The 14,320-nt window shown below is 37.2% G+C and overlaps 1 protein-coding gene across 4 annotated transcripts in view; it reads left to right on the top strand.

Annotated features, from left to right (window-relative positions):
- NAA35 (N-alpha-acetyltransferase 35, NatC auxiliary subunit) overlaps positions 1-14,320 on the top strand; it is an 84,468-nt gene that overhangs the window by 21,024 nt on the left and 49,124 nt on the right. For all 4 annotated transcript variants that reach the window (XM_015243529.3, XM_006209239.4, XM_072959189.1 and 1 more), the window contains exons 7-9: positions 12,465-12,531; positions 12,611-12,654; positions 13,839-13,889. In XM_015243529.3, the coding sequence (XP_015099015.1) occupies positions 12,465-12,531; positions 12,611-12,654; positions 13,839-13,889 (162 nt within the window). The remainder of the gene's footprint in view (positions 1-12,464; positions 12,532-12,610; positions 12,655-13,838; positions 13,890-14,320) is intronic.

Genomic DNA, 14,320 nt, shown 5'->3' with positions numbered 1-14,320 from the left:
CCATAGTAATATTCAATCCTTTTAGTTTTTTTCCTAGCATTTTTTGGTATATTTCTGTATAGTAGGCTTACAGTCTCTGGATTTAAGGACTTATCAATCTTTGACTATAGTATAGTTTAGCAGAACATTTTTAGCATATATTTAGCATTCATACAGTATCTCCTTCCTTATTCCAATAGTAATTCAGTTTTAATTAAATCATTCAGTGCTGACATGATTGTGATTGTATAAATATTAATGACAGATGAGCCAAAGTAGTGTATACTTTTTTTTCTCAGACAGATTTTTGTTTCTTGGAGGTGATAACTGCCTCTCCTTCTTGGTTAGCTTAGTTTTCTGTGTACTTCTTAATTCTTCTTTTCCCACTATTATAGGAGACAACACATCAGGTAATCCATATATTTCATCATATATGTGTACGTCTATATAAACATCAGGTAGTTAATAATTTTTTTTGAAATGTTCTTCTTGAACGTCTTTGTTCTCTAGCTTCAGGCTGGGTCAGTTGCTTCCTAGGCCCACTGCACAGCTGTCATCCCAGGTTTTTCTGCACCATTCTCCTGGGAGTTCCATTTTCCTCTCTTTGTTAGAGTTCTAGTTACCTGGGTCTTGGGACTTATTGCTCTTAGTTTATTACTTTGCTTGTGCAGCATCTCCAGTTCTTTAGGGAGACAGAATTTTTTGAGACCTTTCATGTCTGAAAATATCTTCCCTGCTCTCACACCTGATTGATGGTTTGGCTGTAATAGATTTCTAGGTTGGAAAATAATTTTCCTCAGAATTTTAAAGGCACTGTTCCACTGATTTGTAATTCCTGTGTTGCCATCCTGATTCTTTATATGTGATTTATGTTTTCTCTTTCAAATTATGTAGAATTTCTCTTTTTAATGGCCATACCTTAGACTTAGTCTTTGTAACTCCAAATTCAAATGATGTTTGAAGTTTGAAGCATCCCATTCTTTTTTTTTAACTTTTTTTATTGATTTAGAATCATTTTACAATGTTGTGTCAAATTCCAGTGTAGAGCACAATTTTTCAGTTATACACGAACATATATATATTCATTGTCACATTTTTTTTCTCTGTGAGCTACCATAAGATCTTGTGTATATTTCCCTGTGCTATACAGTATAATCTTGTTTATCTATTCTACATTTTGGAATCCCCCTGCCCTCTTGGCAACCACAAGTTTGTATTCTGTGTCTATGAGTCTGTTTCTGTTTTGTATTTATGCTTTGTTTGTTTTTTAGATTTCATATATGAGCGATCTCATATGGTATTTTTCTTTCTCTTTCTGGCATACTTCACTTAGAATGACATTCTCCAGGAACATCCATGTTGCTGCAAATGGCGTTATGTTGTCAGTTTTATGGCTGAGTAGTATTCCATTGTATAAATATACCACATCTTCTTTATCCAGTCACCTGTTGATGGACATTTAGGCTGTTTCCATGTCTTGGCTATTGTAAATAGTGCTGCTATGAACATTGGGGTGCAGGTGTCATTTTGAAGTAGGGTTCCTTCTGGATATGTGCCCAGGAGTGGGATTCCTGGGTCACATGGTAAGTCTATTCCTAGTCTTTTGAGGAATCTCCATACTGTTTTCCACAGTGGCTGCACCAAACTGCATTCCCACCAGCAGTGTAGGAGGGTTCCCTTTTCTCCACAGCCTCTCCATCATTTGTCATTTGTGGACTTTTGAATGATGGCCATTCTGACTGGTTTGAGGTGATACCTCATTGTAGTTCTGATTTGCATTTCTCTGATAATTAGTGATACTGAGCATTTTTTCATGTGCCTATTGATCATTTGTATTTCTTCCTTGGAGAATTGCTTGTTAAGGTCTTTTGCCCATTTTTGGATTGGGTTGTTTGGTTGTTTCTCATTCAGTCGTATGAGCTGCTTATGTATTCTGGAGATCAAGCCTTTGTCGGTTTCATTTGCAAAAATTTTCTCCCATTCTGTAGGTTGTCTTTTTGTTTTGCTTATGGTTTCCTTTGCTGTGCAGAAGCTTGGAAGTTTCATTAGGTCCCATTTGTTTATTCTTGCTTTTATTTCTATTGTTTGAGTAGGCTGTTCTAGGAGAACATTTTTGAGATGTATGTGAGATGTTTTGCCTATATTTTGTTCTAGGAGGTTTATTGTCCCTTGTCTTATGTTTAAGTTGAAGCATCCCATTCTTAAATCACCTCCTCTGTTTGGTTAAATCTAACCCTTTGCCTATTCTGCCCTTAAACCTGCACATCTCGGTGTGACTGGAAAAAAGCACATTCCCACTGATGCGTCCTACTTCCAGTTCATCACCACTGTCTGCAGGTGGGCCCTGAGTGTGCCCTAGCAATCTTTACATTTCCCTAGTGCATTGGCTCCACTCTCCTCAGACTTCCAACACCATCCTCACTTGAAGCAAATGACCTACCTTCCAATTGCACTGAATAAATAGAAGCAATCTTTCCACCTACCTGCATATGTGGCCTCTATCCTGCTGCCCTTCTGTTATGTAGAAAAACCTCCTGTCCTCCTTTCTAAGAGGGATCCCTTCTACTTGTGCATTAGACCCCATATTCTGTCTTAAATACAAAGATACTGCTTCAGCAAGGCTTGCCTGTGTCCTTTGCATAATGAATTTGCTGCTCTACTGGATCATTCCCATCAGCATGCAAACATGCTTTACTTATGTGCCTCTGTCTTAAAAATACCACTTCATGACATAACTGGTCCTTCAGCTTCTGCCTCATATCTCAGTTCTTTTCAGCCAGTCTCCTTCACAGGCATCCATACCCACTGTCTCTGGTTCTTCCCTCTTTTCTCTGTTGAATCGACTCCAGTCAGGCTTTGAACCCATGTTTCACCAAAATGTTGGCATTATGGTCTTCAGAGACCTCAGTGTTGCTAAATCCCGTAGTTAATGTTTGGTCTTAAACTTGACCTATCAGAAGATTTTTTTCCTAATTGAAATATAGTCGATATACAATGTTGTGTTTATTTCTGGTGGACAGCACAGTGATTCAGTTACATGTGTATATGTATTCCTTTCCATATTCTTTCTCAGTATAGGCCATTACAAGGCATTGAATATAGTGTCCTGTGCTATACAGTAGAGCCTTGTTGTTTATTTGTTTTATATTCAGATTATGACATAGTTGATCATTATATTTGAAACATTATTTTCTTGGCTTTTAATATGTCCTTTATCCCTGGTTTCACACCTCACTGGTTGTTCTTGTTTATCATCTCATTCCCAAACCAGCACCATCCAATAGGAATATAATTTTAAATGTTCTAGTAACCGTGGGCACATTAAACCATTAAAATTCATTTTAATGACATTTTATTTATTTAGCACAATTTATCTAAAGTAGTATTTTAATGTAAAATCAGTTTAAAAATATTAATGACCCTGGCTGCATGGGACTTGGGTAGAATGGAAATGAGGAGTTCACTAACCCATTGTATTAGCACAGTCTGTTTTTTGTGTAATATTACTACCCACTTATGTGTAAAGCTGGGCAAGAGGCTAGTTGTAGGGTATTCTCTGCTTACCTCTGGACCTTAGAAGTGAGGGAAGAGACAAAACACTTTACAAAACTGGAAGTGCATGTGGCTTATAAAATTATGGGAAAAGAGTTCTTAAAACAACTCACCAGTAGTCCAGAAATGTGTGTTAAAACCAGATAACTTTTTTTTGGCCTGTGAGATTAACAAATAGAAATTTCGGACAATTTGTGACTGCAATAAAATGGTCACTTCTGTCCACTGTTGGAGATACCATAAATTGGTCCAGATATTTTAGGGAAAATATTAATGAAATGTTCATGTTTTTTGTACTAAGTATTCTAAATCTGGTATATATTTTGCACTCACAGCACATCCCAGTTTGAATTAGTCACATTTCAAGGCGTTGGTAATTATGTGGCACATGGCTCAAAACATGGGTGTGGCTCAGGCTCCGTCCTGACACTGCTTCTCTATCTATACTCTTGATGATCTCATGCAGTTTCATATTTTTAAATTCTGTCCCTGCTAATGCCAAATTTATATTCTCAACCTAGACTGTTCCCTAAATCTCGTGCTCATATATGCGGCTGCCTATTCTGCATTCTCACTTGGCTGTCAAATGTAACATTTCCAAAATGACGCTGCTGATTTTCCTCTTGCTTCCAGCTTCCAAGTTCTTCCTTCTGTAGTCTCCTCAGTCTACGCAAATGGAACTCCTTTCTTCTAGTTGTGCAGACCAGAAACCCTGATGTCATCCTTAACTCTTCTGTTTCTCCTGTACCCCAAATCTAAACCCTCAGGAAGTCTTTGGCAAACTACAGCCTGCAGACCAACCCTGCTGCCTGTGTTTTTTATGGTCCTTGAACTAAGAATGTTTATTGTCTTTTAAATAGTTACATTTAAATAGTTATATAAGTATCTACTCAATATTCTTCCTTTTGGCCTTTGTTTGTAAAGCCTAAAAAAAAAAGCAAGAAAAATTTTGCCTGTCCTTAAACCTATATTACCTATATTGATTTTATCACCATATGCTAGACATTGTGGCAGGTGCTGGGAATAAAATGACAGGCATATCACTTTGCTGTGCAGGATGAGGATGGGAGTCTAAGAGCTCGTTTCTTAGACATCTGGCTTCTTATTCCTGTAGCCACACATCTTTCCCTTCAGAGGTGGCTGATGCCTCTAATTCCTGAATGTTTTCTTCGGTTTTGCTTTTCATTGGCATTGGTTTAGGTTTTTTCACTCGCGTAAGCCCGTTATCTTTTGTCCAATTACTTTGCATCTTCCAAAAATTCCCTTATGTGTCTTGAATGTTGTCTTCCATTCTCTCTGTCTTCTTTGTCCTTTGGAGATCAAACTTTTAATTCCTTAACTGTCATTTAGTTGGGTTTCAAGAGATGCAGTGGAAATACTAACTTAACAAACTCCAGCATTTCTACTGCCTACATGATAAAATTCAGGGCCCTTAAGGTAACTCTGTTCATGATCTGGCCCCAACTTTGTTACTCATTTTTTATTTTTTTACTGAGTTATATGACATACAGCATTGTATAAATAAGTTTAAGGCATACAGCATATTGATTTGATACATTTATATTGCAAAATGATTGCAATGGTAGCATTAGTTAACATCTCTGTGTCATCACATAATTATCGTTTCTTCTAGCTCTGAGAACAATTAAAATGTAGTCTCTTACCAAGTTTAATGTTTATAGTACAGTTTTGCTGTCTGTAAGCACTGCACTGTATATTAGGTCTTCAAGACTTACCTATTACTTACAAGTTTGTACCCTTAAACAGCATCCCCCCAGTTTCCCCATACCCAGCCCCTGGTAAATACCATTTTACTCTCTGCTTTCACGATTTTGGTTTTTTTAGATTCCACATATGAGAGAGATCATACAGTGTTTGTCTTTCTCTTACTTGTCTCACTTAGCATAATGTCCTTAAGGTCCATTTGTGATGTTGCAAATGGCAGAATTTCCTTTTTTTTCTTATGACTGGATATTATCCCATTGTATAAATATTACCACATCTTCTTTATCCATTCATTCATTGATGGTCACTTAGGTTGTTTCCATACCTTAGCTATTGTGAATAACACTGCAGTAAACATGGGCGTGCATGTCTCTTCAGTTACCTGTTTTCATTTCCTTTGGATATACATGTGCCCATAAATGGAATTGCTGGATTGGATGGAAGTTCTAATTTTAATTTTTTGAGTAACTGCCGTAGTGTTCTCGATAGTGGCTGAACTGGTTTATAGTCCCATCAGCAGTGCACAGGGATTCCCTTTTCTCCACATCCTCTCCAGTGTTTGTTAACTCTTGTCATTTTGGTGATCACCATTCTAGGAGTGTGGGTGTGAGGTGATACCTCATTGTGATATTTATTACAGGCATACCTCAGAGATACTGCAGGTATGGTTCCAGACCACCACAATAAAGCAAATACTGCAATATAGCAAGTCACATGAGTTTTTTTGTTTCCTAGTGCATGTTGAAGTATGTTTACTACACTGTAGTCTGTTAATGTGTGACAGCATTATGCCTGTACTCCTCTTTCTCCTCCCCCTGGCATTTTATTCTTCAGCTGGTCCTGTATATTATTTTCTTTCATTATTCGATGCTTGTGCACAGGATTTTCCTTCTGGCTCCTATACCTTTTCTCCTTACCCTCTAGAGCAGAGTCCTACTTACCTTTCAACTCAGATCCCAATCTCCTGACTTCTCCAGACAGAATTCAGTTTTGTTCTCTGCCCTTTTTTACGTGTTCTTCTGTCACAGCTGGTGTGCATGGAACAGTCCTGCCTGGCACCTTTTGTCCTGGTGTAATATTAGTAGCATCCTCTTTTACTCACAGTAGTCTACCAGTTTGAATAATAATGGTATGGTCCACCCTTGCCATCATTTTCCTTGAACATGGATGTGATGTTTGGAAGTACTGCTTCATTTTGTGGACATGAGGTGACAAATGTGAAAATCTAAAAGCTTGGGATGGTAGAGCTGAAAGAAGGATTCTAAGATTCTGATGTTCATGTTATTTGGCATGCTGTAAGTCTGCATCATTTAAGTTGCTGTAGTTGGTTTTTTCTCTTGCAGCCAAATGTATTTCTAATACAACAATAAATAAATGAAACTATAAAAGCTCTTGGTTTGCCTGGCAAAGTGTAAACATTTTTATCCATTTGGTATGTATCTTTCCAGATATTTTCTATGATATGTACCCATGTTTACATGATGGAATCAGGTAGACTTGTTTGCAACTTGCATTTTCCCATGGAGAATAGAGAATAGATTTCTGTATAGACCGAATACTTCATTGTTTTTTATTTGCATAGCATCATGTTGAGCATTCAGGTTTTGAATTAATTACTTCTGGCAAGAATCATCAAAGGATGCTAAAACTAGTAGACCAAAGTATAATGAGACATAGGATTTGTACCTAGCCTCAATGTATCTTCCCACAAGATATTTATTAATTACAAAAGTTAAAATGATAAATTTACAGTAGAGAAACTTAGCAGATACCATCTTAGCCAGGTGGCCAGAGTTAACATCACCAGTAATGGGATAATGCAACACCAAGTATCTTCCAGATGCAGCGATCGAAGGACACAACATCACTTCTGTGATGTTCCTATCGAATATGACATAAACTGAATTTAACTTTGGAGAAATATAAGACAAACCTATATTCAGGGACAAACACAAAATAACTGGCTTGCACTGTTCTGAAATGTGAGGGTGTGAAGGGCAAGGACAAAGGAGGATATTAAAGAGATGTTGGTTTCCTGACTTGATAATTGTACTGTGGATATATAAGAGAATGATTTTTTACTTTAAAAAAAATCACACTGGTATTTAGAGATAAAGGGGTTTAAAGTCTGCAACCTACTCTCAAAGGTTTTAGGGAAAAAAATAGAGAATTATAAAGTAAATGTGGCTTAATGTTATTGGGGAATATGGGTGAAGGGAATATGGGATTTCTTTTTACTATTTTTTGTAATCTGACTTTTTTTCAGAGTAAAAGTTTAAAAAGCCTCTGGGGAGTGAGACCCCATAAATTTGTGTTTTTACTCTGTCACTTACTAGCTTTGTGGTTTTGGGGAGTTTAACTTTTCTACGCCTCAGTTTCTGCATTTGTAAAATGTAGTTTGTAAAAATACCCACCTCAGAGCGTTAATGTGAGGGTTAACGAAGTTAATGTAAGTAAAATGTTTAGAACAGGGCCTGGCACATAATAAGCACTTAATAATGTTAGGTGGTGGTGGTGGTGGTAGTAGTAGTGGTGGTAGTAGTCAGTAGTAGTCAGTAGTAGTAGGATCCCACTGCATGTGCAGTGACTTACAAGCCACTTACTGGGCATTTACACTGTTTGAAGACCTAATCTGATTACCTGTGTGCATGTTTTACCCTTCCTTGTACCCTAACTATGTTATATAGTATCTCGTCTGTGGTAGGTACTCAAATTTTAGTTGAATGAATCAGGTCATTTCAGGAGTCCCTGAAATCTTTATGCACAGTTTTTTTATCCATGAAATGAATATTTAAAGTAATAGTAAATCACAACTGATACATTGTGATTGTTTTAGAAGGGGTTGAAATAGTTTTACTTTATTAGAATATTATCAGTACGGTAATCAAGATTACTGCTTTAGTGAAGTCATGTTCAATTCGTGTTGATATAGGGTATTCTGTTACAGTTATAATTGTATACTATTCTAAATTTCTTTACAAGGCTGAATTGTTTAAAACGCTGTGTTTTATAGAACCCTAAATGCCCCTGGTAACTTTTGGCAGCTGTATCTTGGTAGTATTGTAAAGATATTGTAAAGTGTAGTAAAGAACATGGGCTCTATCTTTCACAGCATCTTACTTCCTCGCTGGATGGTAGGCTCTATGTGGCAGTGATGGCATTTTACTGTTGCATCCCTGGTATTTAGCCCGTACCAGCCACCATAGGGCTCTCAGAAATGAGTGAATAAATAAAGTTTTCCCTACTAACTACTCACCTCTAAAATCTTGGTATCAAGCATACTGTCCTTTGATCAATACCACTTCTTTCGATTCCTCTCTTCCTTCCACCCTTCAGTTCCACAAAGACCTCCAGTTCAGAGATGCTGTTGCTTTATTTTTCTGTGTTACTTTCGTCGTGTCTTCATTTCCATGGCCCAGTTAGCGCTCAGATCACTCTTTTTCAAACACCCTGAACTCCGTTGCCCCTCTAATCTCATAATGTGTCACTTCTCTGGCAAAACCCCAACCACTTGCCTACTTGCTGCTCACACCCAAACAACAGAAGGCAGCTAGAGAAAATTCACATCTGTGTGTCTGTTCTCACTTTAATTTTAGGGCTGCAAATCTCAGACGGGCACTCAGCACTAGAGACAATGCTGTCCTACAACCCTTCTGTAGTGAACTTGCTTTTCCAGTCTCCCAGGTGACTTTTCACATCTTTTACTTTTCAAACCTCCGGTGCCAACTGTCACTGTCAGCTTGCTTTCTACCTAAATGGAATATTTAGATACAGTCAGATGTAATTAGAAGTGTGCCATCGTCTAGTCGCAAGTGCTAACCTGTGATGGTATCCACGCACTCTGTCGTCTGTCTTGTTAAAATGAAATCCCTGTGGACGTCTAAGCTCTCAGCCCCTCCATGTGTTCGAGTCTGTCCCCTCTTGCCTGCGCAGTTAGTAACTTTTCTTTGTATTGCATTGCTGTTCTGTCTTTCGCTGCTAGATTATTCTTATTGGCATATAAACGTGTTTTAGTATCACTCAATTTAAAACAAAGCGCCACAGGTCCCTTGATCCCATGGCTCCTTATAACTGCACCATTTCTCTGCTACCCTGTATGTACTGGAAACTCCTTGAATGAGCTGTTAATACTTACTTTACTTTCTCTTTCATTCTCTTCTCACCCACTCCAGTTGGACATTCTTCTCTACCACTACACAGAAACTGGTGTTAGCAAGGTCCTTAATGACATTCAGCTTACCCTGTCCATCACTCCTCCCTGTTCAGCCATCAGCTTCATTGCACTCAGTTGACCACTCTTTGAGATACTTTCTCCTCACCTTCCTCGTACGACGGTCTCCTGGATTTCTTTCTTTCTCACTGGTTAGTCCATTTCCTGTGCTTGCTCCTCCAGACACTCCAGTTCTCTCGGGCTCTCCATCGGTTGATTTCCTCTAGTTCTGTGGCTCTTAATACCAGATGTAAGTTGATGAAGTCCAAATTTGTATCTCTAGTCCTGATTTTCTCCTCTGCCCTTCAGACTTTAGCAGGCACCTTCCTGAAATCTTCACTTGGATGACCAAAGAAATTGCAAATTTAGTATAGTCAAAATTGTACTCCATTTCTGCCCTTAAACCTCCTCCTCCCAGTCTCTGCCCCATCTGAGTCAATGGTGTCATCATTTACTGGTTGCTCAGGCCAAAAATCTAAAAGTGATCCTTGATTGTATAATTTACCTCATATTCAGTTCCTCAGCACATCATGTAGGCTTTACTTTTTAAATGTATTCTGATTTCATCATTTGCAGTTATAATCTCAGTCCTAATCGCCATCAGCGTCTGGTTGGACTATTGGGTGGTGTCTATTATCTGGTCTCTCTGGTTTCACTTTGATTTTTGTCCTCCTTAAGGCCACAGAGTTTGGATAGTGATATGTTAATGGCAGCATCTGTTTGCATAACTCCTCTGCTCAATCCTCCAGTCATTTAGATCAAATTTTTGTTACTAAGGTTTGTATTTGTTATACAGACCTGTGATAATCTTCCAGGTAAATGCTTTTCCTTAAATACTTGGTAAATAGTCCACAGGTAATTTTTGGTTTTGTTTTGTCTACATGGTGTTAGCATACTTAATTTTAAAAACTTTTTATCATTAAAAAAAAATCTGACAATTTTACATTAAGTTGGGTTTTTGTTCTGAAAAACTAGGAAACTGTACCAAACTAGCCCTGTACTCGTTCATGGCCACAATAGGGTAAATAGTGGGCTACTTTCTCACGTGAAGTCTGTGTTCTCCTGTCTGCCACAGTCTGCACACTCCCCATTGTATCTTGTAGCCAGCCTGATGTTCTTAGGGAGATTAACAGCCAAGGGCCCCTGCCCTGCAGTAGGTTGTCGTTCATCCAGCAGGTAGTTTCTGAACAGTACTCTGTGTCAGGCACTATGCTAAGCCCTAGAGATAAAGCAGTGAATCAAACAAAGTCCTGAGCTCAGGGATTATGCATTCCTTGGGACACACAGACCATGTGTAAGTAAACAAGTAAATGTATAATGTCAGGTGGTGATAAATTCTATGAAGGAAAGTAAAGCAGGGGGAAGGCATATAGAGTGGTGGGGGTGGTGGGTGCTATTTTAGAGAGAGTGCGCAGGGAAAACCTCTATATGAGGAATTGATGTTGGGACAGAGGCTAGAATATAGAAGGGGGTGGAGCTTTGTTAAGAAAATCATTTTGGGGAGGGAGTCAGTAGGTACAAAGGCCCTGAGAAGAGTATGTGTTTGGAGGACAATGTGAAGACCCGTAAGATTGCAGTGCAGTGAACATAGAGATGAGTGGTAGGTAGGACACGGGGCTGAAGAGGCAGGGGACCAGGGCCACATGATGGAGGGCCTTAGAGGCCATGGAGGAATTGGGGATTTTACTGTGAGGAAGGAAATTACTGAAAGGTTTTGAGTAGAAAGTGACATGAAATGACTTACCTTAAAACAGTCCCTTTGGTTTCTGGTAATGAGTGAATGACAGCAGACAGTTGTGGAATGGGGGGATCTATCTGGAGGCGGTTGCAGAAGTAAGAGATGGTGGCTCTTTGAACTAGAGATAACTGTGAAAGGAGTGAGATGTGATTAGAATTTGAGGATAGATCTACAGTGTTTTCTGAAGGATTTGATATGGTTTGTGGGAAAACAAGAGGACTTGGTTTTCAGCCTGAGTAACTGGATAGATGGAGGTGCCTTCTAACAATGTGATAAACGCTAAGAGAGTTCCTATTTAGACATGTAAAATTTGAGAATTCTATTTAATGTCCAAGTAGAGATAGAGTATGAACGTCACCTATAGGGTAAATTTATAACTCTCTGATACAACCTGAGACTTCTGAAAGACCCAGTCCTGTGAGGCTCTTTGAGCTCTTTGAGACTAGGGGCATTGCTTATATCTCTTTCTAAGATACAGTACCTGACGTGAATTGCATACTTACTGGTTTTTGTTAAGAGTCCAGAAATTTTGCTATAGCTCTAACCACTGCTGTAAATATCTACAATTCCATTATATTGGACTTTATGTACATTTTATAGGGATTGTCAATATGGCAGAAACACTCCTTTAATAGAGCTTCTAACGACTTAATCAAAATCAGCCAGGTGATGTTAAACTTTTCGTAGTGTATCTGGCAACCACTTAATTTATTAATGTCTCATCAGTGTTTTAAATGATTTTGGGAGTATATATGAATTGTTTTTTTCCTTTAGAGTGACCTGAAGCGGGAATATGGTTTTGCTATCATTTTGAGTAATTTTATTTGGTAAGGCTCAATCTTTGTAGCCTAACAGTGTGTAAAACAGCACACACTGTGCATAATAAGTTTTGAAGAGTCTTCTCTAAATTTTGCAACCTTATCATCAAATAGTAATTATTATATATTTATTGTTCACCTGTGAATGTGAGAATTCTTTGTAAGTGGGAATTACTACTTTGTGATATTATCATAAGCATTATTTGGCAGATAAACATATTAAATGCAAGTATGTTTAAATAGCCTAAGGACAAGCAATTGAAATTAAGAACAGAGATAGCATTAGAATATGGTATTTTAAGGGTATGCCTGTAAAGAAAGCTTAGATGCATGATAGCAACATTTAGGATGACATCCTGTTAGTGTTTTCTTATTAGCAAATACTGATTTTGTAAAAGAAATGTAATGAAAGGTTTTGCCTAATTATTGTTTTTCTGTATAGGAAGATTTTCAGTCAATGACTTACGGATTTAAAATGGCTAACAGTGTGACAGATCTTCGAGTTACAGGTAAACTCATTTACAAAGATAATTCACAAGTTTTACTTTTGGATGTGTTTCCTTTTAAAATTGTTGTCTCTCTTTCTAGGCATGCTCAAAGATGTGGAGGATGACATGCAAAGAAGAGTAAAGGTATATATATTTTTTTCTTTTCTTTGGTATAGGATATTTGTATTCTTCTAAATGTCAGATTAACTTTAGCTGTTTACAAATAGCTTGTGTAAGTAGGACCACCACTTTATATATGCTGTGCCTCTTTTTGGTAATGAATTTGAGGACAGCTAGAGGAGTTCCTGATGAATTAATATTACTTTCAAGTGTTGAAAATTTAACCCTTTCAGTTTTTTCCATTTTTTGCCAGTGTTTTAGAATTTTAGTATGCTGTGTTAAAACTAGCATAAGAGTCTAGAGTTTTAAATTCCTCAAAGGTAAGGACTATCTCTTCACTTTTGTGTCTTTAATAGTTGAGACAGTGTCTAGAATATAGTAGAAGAGCTCAATAAATGCTAGTTTCTCACATCTGCTAAATGCCGGATGAATGACATCCTTTGTCCAGATGACCCTGAAGATTTTGTTCTCATTGAGATTAAACATGAAAAAATTATGTTTCTACTGTTTTTACACTTGTATAATGCAGCATGGTTGTCAAAGCAATTTTACATTATTGCCTCATTGATACTTACAGTTGTTCAGTGCATTAGGCAATAAAATGTACTTTAAGATGAGAAAACTATAGCTCAAAAAAGTTAAGTAACCTGTCTTGAGTCTTACTTAAGGGCATGCCATCAGTAAGTGGTAGCTCCAGGGCTGAAACCGACATCTGCCAGATCTTCCTGTGGTTCTGCTTTGGAATTTTGTCAAAATAGTCAACCACATGTTACACATGTATAAACCAGATGGGTTTCATTTTAGTATAAAACAGATCAGTATTTACCATGTGACTTTAATTTTATAATGTGATTTTGTAAAAGTTACTTTTTTTTTCTTAACAAGGTTTGTTCTTTGAGAGCATCAGGAATTTCAGATAATAGATCCTTTTAAATAGAAAGAAGTACTCTGTACCATGTGCTTTATTTATTATTTATTATACCTTTAATTCCTTTGTGTGATCTTTATAATTTATATAAAAATGAACTTCCTGTGTATAATATTAATAGGAAAATGAATGATACAGCTTTTTTCTTCGAACTGTTTTTCTTCAAAATAGGCTCTTGCATATACTCAGTAACTTAATTAATTGCTTTACCTTGTATAATTATAATCTACTGCTTTTATAGGTTTGTGTTTGTTTTAATTAACCTTTTTTAAAATTTTAGAGTACTCGAAGTCGACAAGGAGAAGAAAGAGATCCAGAAGTTGAACTAGAAGTAATTGAACTTATTTTCTGGTAGATAATATCAGAGAAGTCTACCTCTTAATGTTATAGTTTTATGAACTGCGTTATAATTTATGGAAGCCCTTTTTAAGGTATTTCTTCAAGAATTGGACATTGCAAGGGAATTTATTTCCCTTGTATTTATTTTGATAGAATTATAATACAACTCTTTCAAATACATGATTTCAAAACTCTTCAGTATTCCTGTGAGGCAGGAAGAAAAATAATTTTTTTTTAACAGATGATTCACCAAAACTTGGCAGAATTCAAGAAGTTACACGGTATCAAAAGTTGTCAAACCTTTGTTGAGATTCTAAATTTTCTGACTCTACCTAAAGTACCTTTTTATCAGTCCTTTTTAAAATGCTGATTAAATCAGTCTTGAAATAATAATGTGGCTCTTGGTTTAGGGAAAAATCAGTC

Source organism: Vicugna pacos, chromosome 4 (genome assembly GCF_048564905.1).
Source record: "Vicugna pacos chromosome 4, VicPac4, whole genome shotgun sequence".
Classification (NCBI taxonomy): domain Eukaryota; kingdom Metazoa; phylum Chordata; class Mammalia; order Artiodactyla; family Camelidae; genus Vicugna; species Vicugna pacos.
This window is presented reverse-complemented; position numbering and strand designations above follow the sequence as displayed.